A 26,812-nucleotide genomic window follows, 5' to 3' on the forward strand; every position below is an offset into this window, starting at 1 on the left:
TTTAAAAAAAAAACTTTTAATCATCACAATAAATTGTTCAAGAGTGAAAGTAAACACATTTTAATATGATAAAAATATTGTATAATCATAATGTAATCAAATATATATATAATCAAAGATAAGCTATTATTTTTTACTTTCTTTTTTAATCAAACAATCCTTAAAGTAAAATATATCACAGTTTCCACAAAACTTAGCAGCTACATTTTTTCAGCACTGATAGTTTTCAAAATCATCATTAGTGATTGTGTACCAATAATAACTGATCACAATAGAAGAGCAAATCATCATCCACAAACTTGTAGTCATGTTAAGTTTACCTGTTTTACAAATGTTGTACCACTTGCAACTTGTAAAAGCCTTCATAGGGACAAGTTCTCCAAATTAGCTTCAGCTACAAGCATTATGGTACATGCATAGGATGACTGTCATTTCAGTTTAATATATGTTTATTGTATCTGTCCCGAATAAATAAGATTGAATAAAACACAGTTTAATGATTTCTGAAGAATCATGTGACAACGGGAGTAATAATAATAATAATTCAGCTTTGAATCAAAAGAATGAATTAAACTTGAAACTACATTAAATAAAAAGTTATTTATATTTAACAATTAAAAATGTTTAAAACTGTGCTTTTAATCAAATAAATGCCCAATTGCCTTATTTTAAAACAATAAAAAAGCGTACTGATTCCAAACTTTTTTATTGTAGAATATGTCAGAATTTACATTACTCATTAACAACATGGGCCTGTGTGTTTGTGTGTGTGTGTTACATGAAAAGTTTCATGACATAATTTAACTCTGGCACTATATAAGAACGAATTTAAAACTCTAGGAGCCAATCAATTATCAGTGGCTGAAAATATACCATCTGAATCACCAACCCTTACAAAAATGGATAAATTAGAGTTGTACTGGTCATACTTTTCTACCCAAGTACAATAAATTGAACAAAGCACCATTAAAGTTTCATAAAAGAGATCGATATGACAGTTTTTGCGAGGAGCATATGGAAACTTAAATCATTTTTCAATAATAATCTTCCCCTCCAGTGAGCCACTATAATTGAGTCAAGTGAGCTTGCATGAATTCAAGAACCGCATGGGTCAAATCATTTAGACTGGGTTTATCAATCTAATCATATTCTTAAGGAAAAATTTTGTAAATCCATTGGTTTTATTTATGGTTTTTGAATGAAATGTAATTTATTGTATGGGAAAATAAGTGCTCTGTGAAAGAAATAATTATACAAGTTTGGATTGAAGACTTATTTTAAATGAGTCTTTTTAAATATTCAGGTTTCAATTCACTTTCTAACAGATTGGTTAATGTTCAGTTTCATATATTTTAGAATATTTCTTTATAGCTTTATTGGCAACAATTTAATAGTTACACATTAGTTAAGGCATCAACTAACATTAACAATGTGCAATAGGGTATTTGCAGAAGAACTTTTACAGTAAACCAGTTCAAGTACTTCCGGTGAACTGTATGCCAATACAAAATGGCTGTGTTTAAGGTCTGTTTTCTTTAAAAAACAAGTATACTTACTGCCTGATTGATATACGATATAAAGTGGGTCTCAAAATGTACAAGAACTGCATTAAATTCCATTGTTCCACAACATGTCTTTAAAATATCAACATTTATTTTACCACAGTGTTTTCAACTTCACTGAATTTTCAACTTTACTTTCCGCTTCTGTTCATGGTGGCGCTTGGTTTTTCATCTCGTTTTATGCTTGATTTAATGCTTAAGTCTATTTAACTGTTTGTATTTTATTACATTACAACATTGGTGCTGTAAAATAAGTCATATGAATATGAAATATAAATATTTCACGTTTCTATATATATATATATATATATATATATATATATATATATATATATATATATATATATATATATATATATATATATATATATATATATATACAGTTGAAGTCAGAATTATTAGCCCCCTTTTAATTTAATTTTTTTTCTTTTTTTAAATATTTCCCAAATGATTTTTAACAGAGCAAGGAAAATTTCACAGTATGTCTGATAATATTTTTTCTTCTGGAGAAAGTCTTATTTGTTTTATTTTGGCTAGAGTAAAAGCAGTTAATAATTAAAAAAAAACATTTTTGGGACAAAATTATTAGCCCCTTTAACCAATTTTTTTCCGATAATCTACAGAACAAACTGTTATGCTTAGAAATGTGCTGAAACTATCTTTCCTCCATTAAACAGAAATTGGGGAAAAAAATAAACAGGGGCGCCAATAATTTAAGGGGGCTAACAATTCTGACTTCAACTGTATATATAAGGCGACGCAGTGGTGCAGTAGGTAGTGCTGTCGCCTCACAGCAAGAAGGTCGCTGGGTCGCTGGTTAGAACCTTACGAACGGCTCAGTTGGCGTTTCTGTGTGGAGTTTGCATGTTCTCCCTGCCTTCGCTTGGGTTTCCTCCGGGTGCTCCGGTTTCCCCCACAGTCCAAAGACATGCGTTACAGGTGAATTGGGGAGGCTAATTTGTTCGTAGTGTATGAGTGTGGGTGTGAATGTTTGTTTGGCTGGAAGGGCATCCACTGCGTAAAAAAAACTTGTTGGATAAGTTGGAAGTTCATTCCGCTGTGGCGACCCCGGATTAAGGGACTAAGCCGACAAGAAAATGAATGAATGAATGAAAAACATCGTCAGAGCACCATCAGGCATCAAAATATCGAATTGAACCGGATCTATGGTATGATATGATGAATCATAACCAAACCAAAACATGAGACCAGTGTAGGTTCACACCTCTAGTTATGAGCATGTAAGTATGACGACACATACTGGGGGAGTTGGGGGTGTATGGGGTTATTGTGTTGGTGGTTGTTGCGGATGGGCGAGTTCAGGGACAAAAGTAAAGGGGTGAAAATGTTGACATGGAGCACGAGTGAAAGTAAAGAGCGGGTGGGGGGTTTCTCTATGGCGGCCCTAGCAAGATGCCACCACACAATGCCCACGCCTAAATCCACCACTGCACTGGCACACAATTTCAAGCTGTAACATCAATAGATGTTGATATTTGGTTGTTTTCAGGTTGCATTGGAAAGTAATCAAAATGCATCATCTCTCCGACGTTGGACATTGACGTTGGCATGCCATTTGGTTCTGACATTTTTTTGTCAAATGTTTTTGCTTAAAAAGAAGATGAGGAAGGTAAGGTACAGTGTGTAGAGGAAAGGCAGGTCAAGAGACAACGGTGGAATGAGGAGAGGCCATATATGGGGCAGCTAACTAAAAATGGCAGTACATTAATGTCAGGGGGTACAGGATGAACTAGTGTTCTGTATGAGCATTGTGTGTAAAAAACTATGATGAAATCCTCAATCTGACCCTCTGTACCTCTTTGATTCTCCTAGGGCTGAGCTCTGATCGATTCTTAATTAATGATGCATGCTTTTTTTGTTGTTGTTGTTGTTGTGAATGGATGACATCGCTGACAATAACTTTGAAATGTCCATTCAAAGGGAAATGTGAATTCTGATACAGGAACTCTGTAACATTGCAGCTGGCACAAGAATCTCTCTCTACCTATTTAAAGATTATGATGTGACGCGATTAATGAAATGAATTCTGTCATTCTGCTTCCATGCATAAGGTTGAAAGAATCAGTTTCCTGTCTCCGCAGTCAATCAGCTGCTGCTGCTGCTATGGAGACTTTTATGATGGATATTTTTGAAGAGGCTTGTATAAGCGCGTGAGAGAGAATGTGTGTGTGTTTTCATGCTGTCATTTCCTGTGTGTGTCTCCGAGCTGGTGAATCAGAGCAGCACCCAGAGCAACAAGAGACGGAGCAAAAAAGAAAGAGTAAGAAAGAGAAACAGTGACCAAGACTCTTGACTTCGAAAAAGGATCTCAGGTGTCTAGATGAGATTTCAGTCCCGTCCGTGTGAATATCTGAGAGCTTGACCTTTTGCTGTTTGTCCTGTGCAAATGAATGACACAAGCCTTAATACTAGGAGTCAACAGAAGATGAACCCCTGCAAATGATGGACAGATTTTGCAATGCAGTAAAAAAACGGCACAGAGAGAACGCTGTGGAGGAAAAGTGCTGGTGTTCAGTGCTCTGAAGCAAACGCAGCAGAGGAAGAGAGCAACAATGTCAAACTCCAGCTTGACCGTCTGATTTTTTTCCCGCAGGTCTGCTTTGCCTGCAGCACTTCTGCCCCCTCAAGGCCAAGTGTACTGAAGTAGAAGAGAGGTTACTTCTCCATGACAAAATCAGTCCGTCCAAGATTGACCTTAAACTCACCCTCTTCCTTTTTGCTTTTCCTTTCATTTTCACGTTTTGCATTTCTCTGGGCTCTGCTCTTTAAAAATGGCCTAATCTTATCCTTTGCTGAAGGAAATCTTGAGGAAATTGTGCTGAATTTCAGTTCTATATTCCTCTGAGCCTAAAGTGTGCACTAATAAGATGCCATGTGAAATGATTATTTATGTTTCGATACAAATTTAAGTTGTGTGCAAATTTAAAAATAAATGTGCCAGAAAAAAAACGTCCTCTACGGTAGAAGAGTGGTAAAAGAAACTTTTAGTAAAAAACAAAACGTTATTCTGTAATAACAAAGTAAATACAATCATTAAGCACATTATACATACACTAGTGTTAATTTCATAGACAAAAATTTTTTAGAATAATTTTCATGACGAACACGTTTCTATAGACGAAAACTATATGAAAATTATGTACTGATGACAACAAGTATGATAAAAATATACTGACATTTTCGTTGACTAACAAAAATAAGTTGTTTTTGGAAAATATCCTATCAGAATTAATCTTGGTGTTCGTTGCATGATGCATACACACATTTAAAAAGAAACGGATCCAAAGTAAACACAGGATGCGATTACGTTATCATCCATAGGGGCGTCTGTTTGATTAAACTATAATGAAACGGCAACAGTTGAGAAAAAAAGAAGACTCACATTTGATGTCAAGACAAAAAGACAGAAAAAACTTGATATGTGGAAGGAATAGCTAATAAAACCAACCTAAAAAACATTTATCTAAATCTAAAGCAAATTAAGCATGACAGGGAATCATTCCGAAATTTGCGCAAAGGTAAACTCGAACTTTTTCATTTACCCACGTGTGAGCTTTTGCTTAACTGAAACGGTATAGCCTCTCGCTGACCTTTAGAGAATTTACATAGTTAGATTGTACATTAAAAGTTATTCAATCGGTCAGTCATAAATTCATATGATCATGGCATTCATTTTCGAAAGGTGTTTCCTTATGATTCATTTTAGCTGCGGTTTGTATACTATCTGCACTAGGTTTACACGCTATCTGTGTCCGCTGCAACCTAAGTCTAGAGTCGACTAAACCTAGCCTACACAAAAACTAAAATGATTCAGAAGACTGAAACTAGACTAAAACTAAAATGTTTCAAAAGACTAAAACTAAAATGATTCAGAGAACTACACCTTGACAAAAACTAAAATGATTCACAAGACTAAAACTAGACTAAAACTAAAATGATTTAGTCGACTAAAACTAGATTAAAACTAAAATAATTTAGTCGACTACAACTAGACTAAAACAAAAATAATTTAGGTGCCAAAACTAAAATAATTTAGAAGACTAAAACTAGACTAAAAATAAAATGATTTAGAAGACTAAAACTAGACTAAAACTAAAATGATTTAGTCAACTAAAACTAAAATGATTTAGTCAAATAAAACTAGATTAAAACTAAAATAATTAAGTCAACTACAACTTAACTAAAATGATTTAGCTGAATTAAAATGATTTAGAAGTCTAAAACTAGACTAAAAATAAAATGATTATGTCGACTAAAACTAGACTAAAATAAAATGATTTAGTCGACTAAAACTAGACTAAAACTAAAATGATTCAGAAGTCTAAAACTAAAATGATTCAGAAAAATAAAACTAGACTAAAACTAAAATGATTCAGAAGAATAAAACTAGACTAAAACTAAAATGATTCAGAAGACTAAACCTAGACTAAACTAAAATGATTTAGAAGACTAAACCTAGACTAAAACTAAAATGATTTAGTCAACTAAAACTAGACTAAAAATAAAATGATTTAGTTGACTAAAACTAGACTAAAAAATAAAATGATTTAGTTGACTAAAATTAGACTAAAACTAAAATGATTCAGAAGTCTAAAACTAGACTAAAACTAAAATCATTTAGAAGACTAAAACTAAAATGATTCAGAAGTCTAAAACTAGACTAAAACTAAAATCATTTAGAATACTAAAACTAAAATGATTCAGAAGACTAAAAATAGACTAAAACTAAAATGATTCAGAAGACTAAAACTAGACTAAATCTGAAATTATTTAGTCGACTAAAACTAGACTAAAACTAAAATGAATAAGAAGACTAAAACGAGCCTAAAACTAAAATAATTCAGAAGTCTAAAACTAAAATGATTCAGAGGACTAAAACTAGACTAAAGCTTAAATGAATCAGAAGACTAAAACTAGACTAAAACTAAAATGATTCAGAGGACTAAAACTAGACTAAAGCTAAAATGAATCAGAAGACTAAAACTAGACTAAAACTAAAATGATTTAGTCAACTAAAACTAAACTAAAAAACTAAAATTATTTAGTCTACTAAAACTAGACAAAAATTAAATGACTTAGAAGACTAAAATTAGACAAAACTAAAATGAATTAGAAGACTAAAATAAATCAAAATTTGCTGTCAAAAATAAAACTGACATGCACTTCATGCATTGACATGCATTGTAGCTACTGTATAGTTATAAGCTGCTTACTAATGTCTATTAATGTAGAGTTAATGATTTACAGATGATTAAATAAATATTTCCTAATGCATAGTGTGTCAATAGCTAACGATTCATAGTGTGCAGTTGTTGTAAAGTGTAACCCCATTTTTGTATTGTGTGAAGAACATTTAATCATATTTTATTTTAAGGTCAAATTCTCGCTAACAAACCATTAACTAAGATTATTAGCTCCAAACTACAAATTTGCTACCAATAAACAACCAAATTCTTAATAACAGTCAGGTAAAAAGCCATTAGTTAATAGCGGGAATTGGTACTTAACCTAAAGTGTTACCTAACATTTTAATAATCTATTCTAAAGATGTGCAAAGCATGGAACCATTGATGACAATAATGAAAATGTATTTTTAGAGTATAACATTTCCAAATAAAATAACATTTCCTTCAATAAGTTGAAAAAAAGGAAGCTACTGCAACTGAAGAAGACACAGAGGGTCTTTTTGTACATAATATTTATATTTGTGCCTTAAAGCATGCAAATAGAATAAATAAGTTAGAAGTTATTCTTGCTCCTGGCAAATTCTGACTTAAAGTTACTTTTGTTCAACCAGCAAGTTTTTTTTTTTTTGACCAGAAATGATACAAGCTTTTCCCAAAAGATATTAGGATGCTGAACAAGGGATGGAATGTGGAAAATAAAATTCTTAGCTTTAATTTTCATTTGAACAAAAACCTTAAGTCAGAATTAGCAAGGGGTCATACATAATTTGGGGCTTGACTGTATTTGCTTTGTTTTATTTTGCTTTCTGATGTCTGATGATTATTAAGGATAACATTTGGGACAGTTCTGGGAGGTATTTACAGTATAACAATTCATTTAAAAAACAGAATTACTAAATCAACATTTGAGACGGTTTTCAAAGGGTCTTGTCAACTGAGAAGTCCACCTATCCAGTTATGTGACCTGTTGAGTCAAAGTCAAATAAGTTTTTTTTGTTGTGCATCAAGGAATGCAAGAAACTGGAAGTCACTACCAACCTCAGTATTGTGACATACTGTACCAGTTGAAGTAGGATACAGAATAGAGGGTTGGGTTTCATTTTAGCGCTCATCATCTGCATCGTTTGGAGAGGAGTGGCTAATGATTTTCTGCACATGCTTTCAATCTGACATCATTAATGAAGGAATGCCCTTTCAGAGCGGAAACAAATTCTCATATCTTTATTAAAGATTACAAAGGCTATATATATATATATATATATATATATATATATATATATATATATATATATATATATATATATATATATATATATATATATATATATATATATATATATAGTATTTAATAGCTTGGATTAGCTGTTGAATAATGTGATTTTTAGCCATTTGTATTTTATGAGAATGTTTTGGCAAGCATTTTGAGAATGTTTGGTGCCTCTATGTTTTATTTTTTTATGCAACATGCAGTTTATTTAATGCACTAATTTGTATATACATAGGTTAAAACACAACAGGTATGGGTTAAATGCATCAAATCACAATGTTACAAAAAACTTAGTTAATCCAAAAATTAAGATTACTGCTGTTTTAAACATGCACGACTTTCTTTCTTATGTGTAATGAAAAAATGCTTTATGAAATGCTTATGGTCCCCATACAATAAAGTGTAGTTTTAGACCCCATTGACATTTTTTTATAGTCTAAATATGCTGGTTTGTAACCCAATGATAGGTTAAACATGAACAGGTTAGTAAAGGTTAATTTCAATTACACCTTTTAACCTGACAGCAACCCAGAATTGATTTTAGAGCATATCAACATCACCAGCAAAAGTTCCTCAAAATATCTTCTTTTGTTTTCTCCGTAAGAAAGTATAAGACTACATGTCCGGAATACAGGTGAGTACGACCAACACTTAATTAAAGCACGAACTGTCTCTTTAAATCGTTTTGCATATTTTTGTATTGTAAGACAAACACGCGATTAACAACAAACATACAACGAGGAAAGGGTACAACGGTTACAGAAAGCCTTCCAAAGCCAGATGTAGGCTAATGTGTGGAAAGACCTTGGCCCACTAAGGATGGAGTTCCCACCTACATGCCAGTGCGCGCCTCCTGAGGCACTTGACTGAGCCAGTTTACAGACTCAACTACCTCACGCACTTCTGACCAACGTGAAATAATAATACCAATAACGCTCAACAGCTGCAAATGTAAGTACAATCCTCAGCACGACAGCCAGTCTCCTAAACGCCCCTGACGGCTTACAATTCATCAGTTTCCACGTACAACTCGTTTGATAAATGTTCCCTTCATACAGTACGTCGACCAACACAACATGCGACCTGCTGGGATTATGGAAACGCGACGCACCGCTAACGCACACAACCGTTCATTTGTCTGTAACTTCTGTCAATTACACTTGACAAAAGTTCAAATGTGTTTTGACTCATTCACGCATTAGTTGAGAGCATTAAGGACAATGAAGACAGACTGGAGAAGCGCGTACTCACCCTGCCCGTGCGCGTGGAGCTGACGAGTGTGCAGCGAGCGCGCAGGCACAAGCCTCTCACCAGGGGTGCCTGGCAAAATATCCGTGCACTATCTCTCTCTCTCCCTCTCCCTCCTTTTTCTTTCTGTCTTTCTTTTTCTCTCTTGCGTGCGTATTTTCCTCTGATACCCCGTTATCTTCTCCTCCCTCGCATCCTCACGCTTAGCGACTCCTCTTTTTTATCCCAGCCGAACGAATATAGAGAGCGAAAGCAACGCCGATAATGTGCGTGTGAATATGTAGTAGGGATTGGGTTAGTAATGCGCAATGGAAAATGTACTTTTGCATTTTGTATGGCTGGATGGGAAGACGGTTTTCTAGCTTGAAGCTTATGTGTGGCGTCAGAGAATTTGACAGGGAAAAGACGATTGATACTGTATATAGCAAACCATTTATGGTTGCCCAACATGCTGGGTGAGACTTAATTTTTAAATTTGATTAAAGTAGTACATCTTAAGGATATAAAAAAACATTACACTGGCAGGCTACTCAACTTATTGATTGATTAATTGATTTATTTATTATTTTATTATATATATTTTTTTACCAGTATCAGTCGACATATAAAAAAGTACCAGGTAGTGAAATGCTATAATAATAATAAGTTTATAATTAATTTACAAACATATAATGCATACAGACACATTTGGATATATTTTAGATTTTAGGTTAATCTTGTGTGTGAGTGTATGTATATATATATATATATATATATATATATATATATATATATATATATATATATATATATATATATATATATATATATATATATATATATCAATCATTATATAATAAATAAATTGAATATTAATATTTTAGCGACAAAATTCACTTTGGGAAAATTGGGGAATGTTTAACCTGACCTTATATATATATATATATATATATATATATATATATATATATATATATATATATATATATATATATATATATATATATATAATAAATCAATTCTGAAAAGTATAATTCATTTATTCATTCACCACAGTCGCCACAGCGGAATGAACCGCCAACTTGTACAGTACATGTTTTATACAGCGGATTCCCTTCCAGCTGCAACCCATCACTGGGAAACACCCATACACACTCAATCACACACATACACTACGAACAATTTATCTTACCCAATTCACCTTTACCACATGTCTTTGGACTTGTGGGGGAAAGTGGAGCACCTGGAGAAAACCCACGCGAACAGGGGAAAACATGCAAACTCCACACGGAAATGCCAACTGACCCAGCCGAGGCTCGAACCAGCAACCTTCTTGCTGTAAGGCGATTGTGCTACCCACTGCGACAAAAATTATAATTGAATGAGCAATTAAGTAAATAAAAAGTCAAAGACATAAATATACACATAAAAAAAATAATACTAAAATATTTTTGGTAAAGTTTTGGTAATTTGTTTTTCATAAATGAAATGATTCATTCATTCATTCATTCATTCATTCATTCATTCATTCATTCATTCATTCAACCATTCATTCAACCATTCATTCATTTATTCATTCATTCACATACTGTATACAACTAGCCTATTTACTTGTTAATATTGTTGAATAATTCAAACAAATTACTGTAATTTACATTCGTTCTAGTTATTATAGTTACTAGATTGATATAATTAAAACTTAAACTTCTTTAACTTAATGAGAAGTTGTGTGTGTATATATATATATATATATATATATATATATATATATATATATATATATATATATATATATATATATTACTATAAATATTACTAGCCCAATTGCCCATTAACGCAAACTTCTGATCAGTTCAAACCGAGCATCAGAATGGGGAAGAAAGATTATGACTTTGAATGCAGCATTGTAGTTGATGCCAGATTGGCTGGTCTGGGTATTTCAGAAACTGCGGATCTACTGGGATTTTCACGCACAACCACAACCACAACCACAGCCAAAATTTCCAGTGCGCAGCAGTACTGTGGGCACAAATGCCTTGTTGGTGCCAGAGGTCAAAGGAGAATGGCCAGAGTCGTTTCAGATTATAGTAAGGAAACTACAACTCAAATAACCACTCGTTACAACTGAGGTGTGCAGAAGAGCATCTCTGAGCGCACAAGATGTTGAGTGTTGAGGCAGATGGGCTAGCAGCCGTAGACCACACCAGGTGCCACTCCTGTCAGCTAAGAACAGGAAACTGAGGCTACAATTTGCACAGGCTCAGTAAAATTGGACAATAGAAGATTAGAAAAATGTTGCCTGGTCTGATGAGTCTCGATTTCTGCTGCAGCATTCATATGGTAGGGTCAGAATTTGGCATCAGCAACATGAAAGCATGGATCCATCCTGCCTTATATCAATGGTTCAGGCTGCTGGTGGTGGTGTAATAGTGTGGGGGATATTTTCTTTTAATTGGGCCCATCAGTACAAATTGAACATCGTGTCAACGCCATAGCCAAGTATTGTTGATGATCATGTCCATCCCTTTTTGACCACAGTGTACCCATCTTCTGATGGCTACTTCCAGCAGGATAACGCACCAGTTGATAAAGCGTGAATAATCTCAGACTGGTTTCTTAAACATGACAATGGGTTCACTGTCCTCAAATGGCCACCACAGTCACCTGTTCTCAATCCAATTGAGCACCTTTGGGATGTGGTGGAACAGAAGGTTCACATCATGGATGTGCAGCGGACAAATTTGCAGCTATTGCAACTATGCTAGTATGTCAATATGGACCAAAATCTATGAGGAATATTTCCAGTACCTTGTTGAATCTATGCCACAAAGGATGAAGGCACTTTTTTGTGAATTGATTATTCAAAGTAATATGCCTTTTCAACTTGAGAGCTATAAATAAAAATAGAAAAAAAGATATTATAAATATTATTTAAACATTGTAAAATATGTTTAATATAAATACAAAATTCTTAACTAGATAGTGAAAACTTGTGCATCCATAATAAAGGCATACATGTGTAAACTAATTTAAAATGTCAGTAAAAGTGTAGACCTGCCAAATTCCTGTGCTCTCCTTTTTGTAATAACACAGAGAGCATCACTACAAGTTACCTTAGGTGTGTAAAAAAAGACAGATTGGTCAATAGTGTATTGTTAAAAGGCTGCCAGGCGAAGAGCAGCATCATTTACTGTAAATGAGTGAGTCAGAAGAGACAGAGGACTCATTTTCTCCTTACATTAGCAATTAGTGCAGTTTTCCCTGACAATTTGTCTTAATTTAAAGTGAAGACTATAAGCAGCAACCCACATTTACATGCCACTGAATCTTTGTTGGACTTAACAAAAGAAAATGTGCAGTACAATTAACGACAATGTCTCTTCTGAAACTCTAGACGAGACGCATGAAGGATCACCAAAGTCTTTTTCCATAGAAGGAGCTTGAACAAAAGCAAAAGTCTGTCTGACAGAGACCACTTTTTCATTTCTTTTGTATCAGGAAACACACATACAAATTAAACCGAAGAGAATGCATGAATAAACGCTCACACTTATCATCATCCATGATAGATTCAAACCTTATCTCTCATCCTTCCTCAGTTTCTTTTTTTTTCTCTGTTAGTCTCATTATACTTTAGAGTGGCCTTAACCTCATGATAAAGTATTTTTAGACAAGATATCAATAGCATAGCACACTCTGACCTCAAGAAGTGAGGGAGGGAAGGAGAAAGACATGAAAAGATAGAAATCTACATTTTACTGTATATAACAGGACAAGACAAGCACAACATTTCTGAGAAGATTTTTATTTTGAACACACTTTTAGCACACTGAAATCCTCAGTTCAAGAAGATGAGGTTAGAAAAAAAACAGAGTGAAACATTGAAAAAAAAGAGAGAGAGAAAGAGAATGACAGAGATGAAGACAGTTACAGTAAGGAGGTTAGGGTAGTTTTTAATAGGCAGGGTATCTAAGGGTATCCTGTTATATCACTCAAGCCCACTGGGACCACACTGATGGAACGATGAGTGAAGAGAGAAAAACGTTGAGATTGAGAGACGAGTGTAAGTGTTAAGATCTGCATGAACAAAGACACTGGAGCCTGTGAGACCAGAATAAATGGACTATCTATCTATCTATCTATCTATCTATCTATCTATCTATCTATCTATCTATCTATCTATCTATCTATCTATCTATCTATCTATCTATCTATCTATCTATCTATCTATCTATCTATCTATCTATCTATCTATCTATCTATCTATCTATCTATCTATCTATCTATCTATCTATCTATCTATCTATCTATCTATCTATCTATCTATCTATCTATCTATCTATCTATCTATCTATCTATCTATCTATCTATCTATCTATCTATCTATCTATCTATCTATCTATCTATCTATCTATCTATCTATCTATCTATCTATCTATCTATCTATCTATCTATCTATCTATCTATCTATCTATCTATCTATCTATCTATCTATCTATCTATCTATCTATCTATCTATCTATCTATCTATCTATCTATCTATCTATCTATCTATCTATCTATCTATCTATCTATCTATCTATCTATCTATCTATCTATCTATCTATCTATCATCGTCTGTCCGTCCGTCCGTCTGTCCGTCTATCTATCTATCTATCTATCTATCTATCTATCTATCTATCTATCTATCTATCTATCTATCTATCTATCTATCTATCTATCTATCTATCTATCTATCTATCTATCTATCATCATTCTCTCATCTATCTATCTATCTGTCCGTCCGTCCGTCCGTCCGTCCGTCCATCTATCCATCTATCTATCTATCTATCTATCTATCTATCTATCTATCTATCTATCTATCTATCTATCTATCTATCTATCTATCTATCTATCTATCTATCTATCTATCTATCTATCTATCTATCTATCTATCTATCTATCTATCCATCCGAATGAAAACACACAAATTAACACAGAAATACTAACACAGAATGTTTAGTACTGCTTGTCTATAAGTTTAAGGGTACAATTTTAAGTTTTAACCTCAAAAAATTAAGAATAGATGCTAATTATGTTATAGCTGTATGCATAGCTAGTGTTTTTTTCCCCTTATACTGATAAACTTCTGGTGAAAGGTTAATAACTTTGGGTGACGTGGTGGCGCAGTGGGTAGCACTCTCACAGCAAGAAGGTTGCTGGTTTGAACCTCGTCTGAGTCAGTTGGCATTTCTTAGTGGAGTTTGCATGGTCTTTCCGCATGTTCTTCCCGCGTTCGCGTGGGTTTCCTCCGGGTGCTCTGGTTTGCCCCACAAGTCCAAAAACATGTTCTATAGTTGAATTGGGTAGGCTAAATTGTCCGTAGTGTTTGTATGAGAATGTATGACTGATGGTTTGTGAGTGATGGGTTTCCCACATTTTCCAAAATAAACAAATTCCAAGTCCATATTCTAATAGACATGCTCCAATTTTGTTTTTTGCAAAAATAAAATTCATAAAAGTTGGGACAGTTGCAATTAAGGGCCAGTAATCAGGTAAATTGGTTAAATAATTATGTGATTTGAAACAGGTGATGTCAACAGGTGATTGTAATTATGATTTGGTACAAATGCAGCATTCTAAAAGGTCTAGGCTTTTAGCAGCAAAGATGGATCGAGGATGGTCAGTTTGCCAACAAATACATGAGAAAATGTTTCTCAAAGAAAGATATGAAGACATTTGGATATTTTACTCTCAACAGTGCATAATATAATTAAAAGATTAAAAGAATCTGGGTGAATTTCAGCGCATAAAGGACAAGGGCGCAAGCCTAAGCTGAACAATCCTGATCTCTGGTCCTTCAGGCGGCACTGCAACAAAAATCATTTATCTATAAGCGATATCACCACATGGGGTCAGGACTACTTTGGCAAACTTTTGTCAAGTACCATAATACGCAGGTATATCCACAAATGCTAGTTAAAACTGTACCGTGCCCACAGCGTCAGTGGTGTAGTGGTTAGGGAGTCAACACATGCACTCCGGTGCTTACGGCGACCCGAGTTCGATTCCGCCTCGTGGTCCTATGCCTATCCTTTCCCTCTCTCTGCTCCCCATGCTTTCCTGTGAATTTTCTCTACTTTCCTATCCAATAAAGGTAAAAAACCCAAAAAATAATTATAAATAAAAAAACTGTACTGTGCCAAAAGGAAACCCTATGTTTACAGTGTCCAGAAGAGCCATAAATTTTTCTTGGTTCTGAGGCATCTGGGATGGACTATCAAATAGTAGAAATGTGTACTGTGTTCAGAGATGAATCAGTATTTTAGGTATTTTTTGGGAGAAATGGACACTATGTGCTCTGGAGCAAAGTTGAAAAAGGAACATCCAGACTGTTACCAGCAACAAGTTCAAAGTGGTCATGGTCAGGTGCCCTTGGCAAAAGTAACTTTCACTTCTGGGATGGCACAATTAATGCTGAAATGTAAATAGAGATTTTGAAGCACGATATGCTGTAAATTTAGAATTCACTACTTTCTTTTTTTTAATTTGTGTTTTCCATACTGCCCCAACATTTTCTGATTTGGGGGTGTACATTAAGAGGTCTTGAGTTCATTTTGATTGCATTTAGATAAAACGAAAGTGTTAATTAATTCATTAGCCTAATTAAGAAAACATGTACAAACAAGCAATCAAGGTAGCCATTATTCACACATGAACTCATCTGACACGTTGTTTTTAAAGTCAGTTTTTGGATTAGTGCATGCCTTACCTCATCATTAGTTCACAATAAAGTAACATTTTGTTGACATATTAGTACATCATTATTCAGGTAATGTTAACATGATACCGCATATATTTCATGTCAAAAGCCACCTTTCCACTGCACACAACATTGCGACACGACTGTTGGAATATGCCCCCTTGTGGCTGTCACACAGAATTTTAGAGAGGGGTCTGGATGCAGGCCAGGTGCAATCGGAGCTGCATCCAATGCTTTTTAATGCACTCACCTAACCCCACCCCTAACCCTATCCATCACAGTAATGTCACTCACTCCATTGAGTGCACTGTGTCTAAGATTGCATCGCTGAGTGATGCAATCTCAGCTTACATCATAAAGGCTGCATCCAGATACTATTGGATTTTTCAATATTGTTGTGCACTATGGGAGAGAAGCTGTTCTCGCAGTGAATAAAGAGCCTTTATTCTCGGTGCATTCACCATGGTTGCATGAATGCAATACTAGAAACTCATAGACTGCTAAACATTTTGGAGGGAAGGTAGAGATAACATAAAAAATAAGTTTTATTGTTTATGAATAGAAATGTTTTTTGTATATATACATTGACTTATTTCTGATTTAAAAAAGCAAAAAAAAAAAAAAAAAACCCTACTAATTCTCATCTCACGCACACAGACTTGCTTGGACAACACTGGAACACATCACATCCGGTCGGCCAGTCGAATATGGTCTAGTCACAGGAGTTTAAACACATCTGCAACTCAAATCGGATCCGAATTTTTCGCTTACGGAGATGATCGGAAGTCCTCGCAGCTCCTGCAATACTCTCCATTGAAAATGAAGGACTTCCGGTCTATCGCTTGTCAAGTGCAGTGGAAAGGCGACTATAGACCAAGAGCATAGAATCGCTAAAGAGGCGACCCTCTAGTGCGATTTTGGACACAGCCACTAGATGGTGCGGCTGCCATTTTGAAATGAAACTCCAATAGAAAAACAGCATATTATAAGTCTGTAAAATAAACTATCAAAAGTGCTGATTATTGTGATAAAGTGTTGTATTAGGTTGTATAAGAGACTTTCAGGTTGCATCTCAGCTTTATTGGGCTTTTTAAATAAATAAAATAAAAAACAAAGTAGCTCCTTTTCATAGTGACAGCAATAGAGTGGAGGAACTATGATGTCAATTTGCATGCAAAATCCCGGAAGCGAGTTAGCATTTTAGCACTTCCGGTTCCCTTGTCCCAAAGTCACTGGGTTTCAATGGGGTTTCAGTAAAATCGCTTAAATAAGGTTCGTGGCTAACACAAACTCAAGATACTTTCACGTTTTATTCTACAACATAAAACACATTGGTTATATCACACTCTTGATTTTTTAAATCGATTACGCTTCTTTAAAATGATGTTTGCAATCAAGTTGCTAAATTGGACTACAGGCGGTGTCAGAGGCATTATATGTCATCCAGCTGAAGTGGTCTGGAGCGCAGCCCGCTTGTATTGGGCATTTGGGTTTGTCTGTTATTTAAATATTTTCATCAGTAGTATTTTATAGTTTGTAGTGTTTTTCTAATTGGTAATTCCTAGTGTGTGCGGATAATGCCTTCACATGTAAAGACTGTCAAGACAGATTATTTGTTGATCATTTATTTTAATTAAACGATATTATGAAGATACTGCTTATCAGTGCAGACTGTCTCTTTCCTGCTCTCAGTAATGCAAACGTGTGAATAAATGTGTCAAAATACATGCATGTTAACTGTCATTTTAATGTGATCAATAGATTTTTCAACAGGTTTTTTCTTCATCTGAACACATTTAACTCCGTCGTAACTGCAGTATACACTCCTCCATAAAATGTATAGCATATGTGATTGTATGTGCTGCTTTCGCTGGACTTCATGACATAAAAAGAGTATTGAATGCTGTTCTGTGTCCATGATGGAACTTGCAGGCATATAGACTTGTTCCTCATGCCTCCTTTCTGTCATCTGTTAAGGTAAGCAGGCTGTGTGCATGCAAGCGATACATTTATTTAAATATGTCTTATGATAATACTATGTAGGCACATTTATACATAGTTTAAAACTTTTACAACAACCGTAAAGCAAAACAGATGTATTTCCCCTGTAAAAACGATCCAAATGGCACGCAGGTCTATGTATTCTTGCAAACTTATTTGTTTATAATATATAGCGTGGGTTATAATATAATAAACAGAGAGATTAACTCTTTTTCATAGACCATATTTCTAAAAATAAGCTAGAAAAGTTGTCTGTTGCAGGGTGATGCTGACGTCACAGACGAGTGCCCCGAGGACACTGTATAGTTCGTTTATAGCCTAATGTTAGCTTTTCAGTTCTTGCGTTTGAGATCCAAAGGGCTCAAAGTTGTATTTTCGTGTGAGAATTATCGGGCTGGACAAAACGTGTAAGTGCAATGAACAGTGTTTGAACACAGAGCTTATTATTTCCAATCTTCTAAAAGCCTATGAGAAATTCCTATAGGGATTTTATCGAGGGAACCAGTTTTATGCTAGCAGATTATTCGCCTACAAGGTGACTTCATAGTTCCTCCACTCCAATGGATGGCAGATCACTCTCACTAAAAAATGGCAGAATCGCGAGGCTGTTGCTGGGCGCTGCTGTTGCAATGAAATGTTCTATTGAGTGTCGCCTCTTGGTCATTTTAAGCTCTTTGCTATAGACTGGAATACTCTGCAGTGCATGAAATGTCACATCCATTTCAATATCTCACTAAATTTCCCGTTTCACACAAAAAAATCAGTCTGCAGGCGTTTGTAGGCAACTTAGGAAGCCAAAGAGGTCTCGTTTTAATAGTTTCATAACAACTGTTAAGACATATAAAAGCAATTGGTGCATGAAAGTATTTACATACAGCCAATTTAAACTTTAACTTATTTACTCCATCCTTCCTTTACAACACCTTTTATTCAACATGTAGTTCCTCTCCCATCTGTCAAAACAGTACACACAAAATGTTGATAGTTTTCAGTTGGCAGTGTTTTGTTGCCAGAGCAACTTTCAAGTAGTATTAGATGGACAGTTTTAGCACAGTCTGCAGACTCGGGTCTTTCCAGGTCAGGCATCATGAATTTTTATTTATTTATTTATTTTTGCTATGCAAGACAAGTGCATGCTGATCTTTGAGACCTCACAGTGTCTAATGAAGTCATATTTATAATATACACTCCACAGCAATGATTTCATCCACAAACTTGAGCAGATCGAAGAAATTATAACAACTAATGCTTACATTTAATCACTTCTACATTTTGTAAATAAATAAAATATCTGAATGACGACACCTGGGGAAGCTTTTGCTTGATGCTAGAAGTCGCCAAAAATACCTTGACATGGACTTTTTTTTATTTTGTGCTGATTTAAAAATGCTAACACATTCATATAAAAATTCAGTTATGCACTCTGAATAAACATCAACATGTTTACTTTATAATACACTCCACATACTCTATATAGATATGCAAATACATGTATGGAATAATTCATAAATATCTAAATCTGAGTGTTTTTCAAGTCACGGGTCCAAAAGACTTATTTTATTAAAAGACTAAGATTATGTATACAACCTTATTTGAATTTCTGATGCACCTACAGATTTATACAGTAACATTCATGTCACAAACAAATAGTATAATATGCTCTTTTTTTAAATATATATTTTTTTACATCTACACTAGCTGTCGTGTGTGACTCCTAAATCAAAATTTTGAGCGTTTATACCACTGGTCTGATGCTTACATCTGAAGAATTAAATGTGTTTGCTAACCAGTGTACACTCATTTGGTTAACTAAACCAAACCAGAGCAAACAGGACCACACACACACACACAAAGACAAGCAGAACAGCACTAGTTTGATCAGAGATTAAATAACCAGCTTGAAGTGAACTTTAAAACATGGGGGAAATCATGTCATGTTGGTTTCTATAGTGCTGTCTTTTATAATTAGGTCATGCCAACTACTAGCATCCCTATCCAATAAGACTCTATATATTGTACCATGAGATAATGACATGAATGTATGACCCTTAAATATTTCAAGCTGAGTGGACCAGCTAAATATTATTAAAGCTTTGTTTGTTGAAATGTTAAAGAGGATTAAAGTGCCCCATATCATGCTTTTACAGTTCATTTAGTGTTTTAAATATGAAAGGAATAGGGAATTATAATTAATTATTTTAATCTTGATCGTAATTGACTATTTAAACACAATAATAGTGGCAAAGAGAGTTAAACTGATCATTGTGTCTTGCTGTTCACGTTCAGATTTGCAGTTAATAAATAACTGTAATATCATGCACATATTGTGCACTTTACTTTCTCATTTATTCATGTTTCTTTACTGTGCATGATAAGGGATCAGTATTTTTATGCAGTCCTGAACTACAAAGAAATTTACACTCGTATGCTGTCAGTGTAAATGTTGTTCAAATACTGGTAGCAAACAAAATTAGGAACTGTTTCTGATAGTTACACAATGCTCTTCTATAAGTATATCATACAAGAACAACACTAATGGTAAAGGATGTAATTAAATATGTATCATCCTGTAGAGACATGTCTCTTCTGTGCAGAAATCACAGGTATGTGATATGCACATGTGGTACATACTTACTTACTAGTAACAGCAAATTAGAATTAAGCACTTCATCCAAACTCTTCAACTTAAAAATAAATAAGCCTCAAAACAAAATAAGAAAAACATGTGCTACATAACATACTCGGTTAAGTTCATAAACTGGATTGCTTGAAAGCACAGTATGTATATTTTGCCACTAGAGAGCGCATATTCACAACAAAAAAAAAGGTGAATTTTGATGAGAATGCAGAGAGTGTGGGATCACGAGAGTGTACGTGTTCATCACATCCAATCGGACTTCAACAGAAATTATCTTGATGGATGAACTAATGTTTTCAAAACTTATGGTAATATGAACACAGCCGCTTGCAATGCTTACCCCATTCCTTCAAGTTCTTCTGATTGGTGCACTGCTTTGGAACTGACACTAATAAGCAGCGCTGTGTGTAAAGGTCATTGCACACTGAAGTCGGAAATTTTCGTATGCGATTTGTTGGAATTTAAATCAGAAAAATTGTCGCACACTTTTCACATTGAGTCCAATGCGTATTGATCTTTGCGAAATAATTCACAAAACAATACAAAATGTCTTTGAGTAGTGAAAATGATTTTGTTGTTTTCTCCCTGCTTAAAAAACGAAAGAGGAAATAATGGGTCCATCCCCTCAAGGCTGGTTTATACTTCTACATCAAATGATGCCGTGAGTATTTTTATGTTCCTTTGTGTCGAGTTTATTCACGGGTGTTTTGTTTTTTTCTGAACACTACAAGTAGCTAAAACTCAAACATGCAACAACTTTAATCATAAGGTTAACACAAAACAAAAGTTTCTATCTAGTGCTGCCTCACAGAACTCAATACTTGTAAACACTCCATCAGGCTCGCGATTCTCAGCACTGCCCACACTTGTCACAGCTACCAAGCCAACCAATCACAAAGCCTGCGCTACACGTCGTTGCAACATGTACATTTTTTGAGAGGTGTGCGCCAGTGTCTGCATCAGCCAGGGCGAGGGCTATGCGACCACACAAAGGCTGCACCAGAGCACATGCATGCACCTGACGCAGAAGTATAAATCTGCCTGTATATTGTGGAGAGAGGAAGGAGAGTTCCATCTCCTTTTTAAAGAGCTGCATAAATAAAACCTGGATTAAAACACCTCTCAAAATGCATTTAAAAAAAAAAAATCAATCATGAATCTAATTTTTTATGATGGATGAAATTTTCAAATTTAATTTTTAACATGCGGAGAAAATATATGAAAATTTTTAATTCAGTGTTCAATAACCTTAAAACTTAAGTTTTTCTAACTTGACATGGCATCTAAAAAATGCAGCACTTATGTACAGCGCTTCAAAAGAATCAAGCGTAATGCTTATGGACATCTAACAAGCACATTTGCATTGAAAAGCAATAGAAAAGTGGTTGGAAAGTTGTCAAAGCAAATCGCTAACTAAAATAACCCTCGTTCCTCGAGAGGGGGAATGGAAATGCTACGTGGAAACTTCCACTTTGGGGAGTCCAATCATCTGAAAGAGTATATAAACGGGTTGGCAGCGTCAGCATGCACAGCTGTTGCTACTTACAATCAATTTGGAATAAAAGCGCAGCACGTGCCATGTGCCAAGCTGAGCATCCTTATCTAGCTGAAGAGACTTTCACGCCCACCAGCTAAGGGGCAATCATTGTGGCAATGGAACAAAGCATTTCAGTTCCTCCCCCTTTTGGTAATCAGAGTGTTCCCCTTCGGGGATGCTATGTGGAAACTTCCACTATGGGGAAATGTATGGAAAACGCCACAATAATTTAAACTACCTTGCCCCCAATAAGAGGTTATGCCAAGCCAAGAACGTGAGCGCACCTGCATCACCAGAGGTGCGGTCTTCCAATGTGTTCACTGGCCCTTACTTATCACACTTTTAATACGACAGTATATTGGGAAAGCATGGAGTCCTGATAGGGAGGAGGCTGCGGGGGTCATCTGCTGCCCAAGTGGGGAGACATGGTGGCAAGAGAACATATGGACTAGCCTTGAGAAGAAGGAGTACGCATAGGAAAAAGATGGTTAGCTGGAAGGAAAGACACAGATTCGACTGGGAGGGGGGGACTACATCGTTTCTGAGTGAGCATTTGGGATCGCCAGCAGGGATCGCACATAGCGCGCACCTATACCCAGAACATGGGCGGATTAGCAGGCATGCCAATTACGTAACGGGCCAACACTTAACTCAAGCAAGAGAGCGCACGTATCTCTGTGTTAGAGAGAAAGGCACAGCCCATAACAGCTGGACAGTTGGGGGTGGAGTCTCCATTTTCCCAGGTGAAACTGCTGTAAGAGCGCATTGTCTGCATGGTTGAGCTTGGTTGGAAAGAATGAAATGCAGTGATAGCGCCGCATATGACTCAGTGGGAGCACGGCCTATAGAAATGCAGGGTCCATCCAGAGGCTGAGGGCGTGGTGACACAGCAGAGTAACAGGCACCTGGTGCGCGCTCGTATGCCATGCACGTTTTGGGACCGGATCATGAAGCCAGTGCAGAAGCGGTCTCATATGGAGCACCCGAGCCGCGAGACAGCGGCTGTGAATGCCATATGCTGCAGGAGCCTCTGAAAAATATCAGTGGGACCACAGTCTCTCTGTCGAACTCTCTCAGACAGGTCAGCATCAGCTGGGCGTGCTCTCGAGGGAGGCACACCGTCATGTTGATCAAGTCCAGCTTCAACCAGAGAAAAGAGATGGTCTGCACTGGGACTCTTTTCTCGGTTGTTCTGAAGCCCCAATAGGTTGGGGTGTCGAAGCACTCTGTCTCTGTACACAGTTAATTGATCCCGAAGGGGAGGACTTGTTCTGCCAGGCTCGACCTTCAAACGCAGACTGCAGAAACTGACGGTGGCGTGGAAGTATGGGGACACGCGCCCTTCAGGTCTATTGCTGCAGAAAAATCCCGAGGATGAACGCACCGGAGGATACGCTTCTGTGTAAGCATTCCGAACACCAGCTTGTGAAAAGCGCCGTTCAAAATGTACAGATCAAGGATTGGCCGTAGCCTACTGCTCTTTTGGGCACGATGGAGTACAGGCTGTAAAACCCACTCTCCATCTCGGCTGGAGGGACCCATTAGATTACATCAGTCGCCAGGAGGACCGCAACCTTCTCTTGCAAAACAGGGATGGGCACAGGGCTGACCCTGGTGAGATACACACTTGTGAATTTGGGAGGCCGTTTCATAAATTGAATCGCTTAGCCAAGTCTGATCATGCGTATGAGCCACCGCGAAGGGCTGGCCCGCACTAACTAGGCAGGCAGAGCCCTCACTAGTGGCTTCATCGCTACGATCGCTGACATACCAGCAGTGGGGCGTGTAGAGTGGGAGGGCTAATCTGGGGAGCATGGGGGTCCCACGGAAGAGCAGGAGGCAAGAAAGTCATTCTCATCTCGCACCTAGGAGCAGAAAGAGGGTCTGGAAGTGTGAGAGAAGGGAGACTGTCCTCCCACAGCTTGCAAGCCACTTGCAAAGTGCAACAATCCTGCGGCTGTCACATACGGAGAAGGGAAAAATGCTATCTCTGAGGTTCGATACTTTTTTAAGTGTCGTTAGATGAAGATCCCTGACCCCCCACCAGGGAAGAAGTGCCTTTTCTCCAGATGGCCCATGTCAGGGGCGCTTCGTGGTCCATTTATCGTACTTAGTGGTGCCCTGGGGCAGGCAGCGCTGGTTGCCTGTGAGGTGCTTGGTGCTGCTGCTTGGCCGGAGGCGCAGGTGGGTCAGAGAAGCTTTCATAATCGGGCCCTCTCAGCAACAAGCAGTGGATGTGGATAGATGACCCATCGTATCCGACTGCACTGCCGTGAATTCCTGGGTGAATCCACAGATGGTGTCACTGAACAGGCCAGCCTAGGATATGGGCGAGTTAAAAAAGCGAACTTTCTCAACTTTGCGCATATCTTTTCTTAAGGTATAGCCAGAGGTGGTATTCCTGGACCACTAATGTGGCCATCGTCCTTCCCAGAGCACACGCAGCGGACTTTTGATTTCTAGAGCACAGTTGGGTGCGGTGCAGGCACAACATGCCTGGGTCGGAACCACCCTCATGCAGCTGTGCCAGTACCTGCGCATGGTAGCGCTGGTAGGTGGCCATAGCGTACAGGGTGGAGACATAGGTATAGGGAGTGGGTTCGAGGACAGAGCGCTTCTCTCACTCGAAGCTTGGATGGAGTGCGTGGAGGAGCGAAAGGTCTATAAGCTCGAGGGCGGCAGATTTACTCCCACTGTAACCCCCAGATCTGCCTGAGTGCCCACCGTGAAGCGGGGTACAACTGGGGTGGGTGGCCCCTTTGCAAGAGCAAGCCGCGATCTTAGCTGCGCAACAGGCATGCCACTGCAATAATGGCATGCACTGCCCGCGAGCACTGCATTAACATGCTGGACCCCCAGACATGAAACTCAGTGCTCGTGCCCATCATCAGAGGACAGGAAACCACCACATCCAGAAACCCACAGTTGCAGCGATGTCTTGAAAAAGACGCACTACACGGCCGTGTTGCTCTTTTAGAAAATTTGCAACAATATATACCGCTCTGGAGGACCAAACCCAAAGAATGCCAGGCAAGGAAGAAACCCGGCTCGACTGTCTGCCACATATCACACACTCTGTACCGGGATAAGCAGCTTGCTCGTTCTCTCTCTCTCTGTCGTAACAGTCAGAGAAAGCCCTTATCAACTCTCTCAGAAGCTTCGTGAAAAGATCTGAAGTGAAAAGGATGCTCAACTTGGCACCCGCTGCGCTTTTATTCCAAAGTGATTGTTAGTAGCGACAGCTGTGCATGCTGACGCTGCCAACTCATTGGCATTTCATTGGCCCATGTACATACTTTTTCAGATGATTGGATTCTGACGAAATCCACATAGTGGAAGTTTCCACACAGCATTGAAGTTTCCCCTCCCGAAGAGGAATGAGATCACTGAAGCTATTGCTGATAAGAGACGAGTGCAACCTTGCAAACCCAGCTGCAAGCTTTTACTATGCCAGTTGACTACTTCCGGTTCTTCTGGTGGCGGCTCTGTTTTATCATACTAAATACATTTTAGGATTCTGTGACAATACTATTAATATGATTTAAACATGCTTCCAAATGTTTAGGATAATGTATATTTTTTCTATGGTGCAATAAAATATTGTGCCTTTAAGCCCAGCAACTCTTACAACGCATTATTTATAACAACTGGCAACACTACAAGAGTGAAGCAGCCTTCCAAACATAAACAAAACAACTCCTTTTTTGACAGTAGCTTAGTTAAAATTGGCAGACATAAGTATCTGGTTGCTGTTATATTACATTTGTCAAATACAGAGGATTTCAAGCATGCCAGATGTCAGGATTACTGAGACTGAGTTGTGTTCTGTAAACACTTATTGACAATTTTGAAAATGTAAAAATATGGAAGGAGACCTCTTAAAATTTAAAACCTTTAAAAAAAAGCATAATGGGGCACTTCGACATATGTGTGATGTAGTTTTAGAAGGTAAAGGCTGTTCTAACTGTAAGCAAGCTGAAGCCAAATTACACAATTTTTTATGAAGAACGATCCAAGAGTCTGAAATTGGTATGTGTGAACTGATTAAGGTATTCTCAGACAGCAGTGAGGGGTGAAGGGGGAAACTCTGAATTCATGAAGGTGAAGTCTTGGAATTCCTCTTGATTTATTGCTGCGAGAACATCAGGGTCAGAAGGTGTGAGGGCGGACGAGGTGGATGTGAAAAACTTATCAAAGTTCTCTCCTTTTTTGCCCCCCTGTAAGAATGACAAAACAAAATCAGCTAGGCTACACTTAATTCTATTGAATATCACACAAAAAAATACATGTTGTTGACGTCAGTTCAGTGCTGTGAACTTAGAGCACCTCCACTTATTTGCTGTACTCACATACATTTGCACGCCGTGATGACGCCATAGATTAGCATGAGTAATATGGGCAAAGAGCTACAGGCATGGAGGGTCAGACTTATTTTTGTCTGCTGTCTTTGCAAGACAAAATAACACTAGTTAATATGAAAGCACACATGCATGCTGAAAATAATAAGGAGGAGCAGGCAGAGGGCATTAATAACTTTCCAGTTGTATGATTACGGGATTAAAATACCAAAACCAAACAGGCTGTACATACTGTAAAACATTTCTCCAGACAAGATAACTAACTGTCTGTCT

At 37.0% G+C, this 26,812-nt stretch overlaps 2 protein-coding genes across 2 annotated transcripts in view; both read right to left on the reverse strand.

Annotated features, from left to right (window-relative positions):
• cacng7b (calcium channel, voltage-dependent, gamma subunit 7b) overlaps positions 1–9,322 on the reverse strand; it is a 41,288-nt gene extending 31,966 nt beyond the window's left edge. The window contains exon 1 of the mRNA XM_001342843.7: positions 9,288–9,322. The gene's annotated coding sequence lies outside the window, so the exon portion shown is untranslated. The remainder of the gene's footprint in view (positions 1–9,287) is intronic.
• Positions 9,323–18,780: 9,458 nt separating this feature from the next.
• prkcg (protein kinase C, gamma) overlaps positions 18,781–26,812 on the reverse strand; it is a 101,444-nt gene continuing 93,412 nt past the window's right edge. The window contains exon 17 of the mRNA XM_001921680.7: positions 18,781–26,398. Within this exon, the coding sequence (XP_001921715.1) occupies positions 26,237–26,398 (162 nt within the window). The 3' untranslated portion in view covers positions 18,781–26,236. The remainder of the gene's footprint in view (positions 26,399–26,812) is intronic.

Source organism: Danio rerio, chromosome 16 (assembly GCF_049306965.1).
Source record: "Danio rerio strain Tuebingen ecotype United States chromosome 16, GRCz12tu, whole genome shotgun sequence".
Taxonomy (NCBI): domain Eukaryota; kingdom Metazoa; phylum Chordata; class Actinopteri; order Cypriniformes; family Danionidae; genus Danio; species Danio rerio.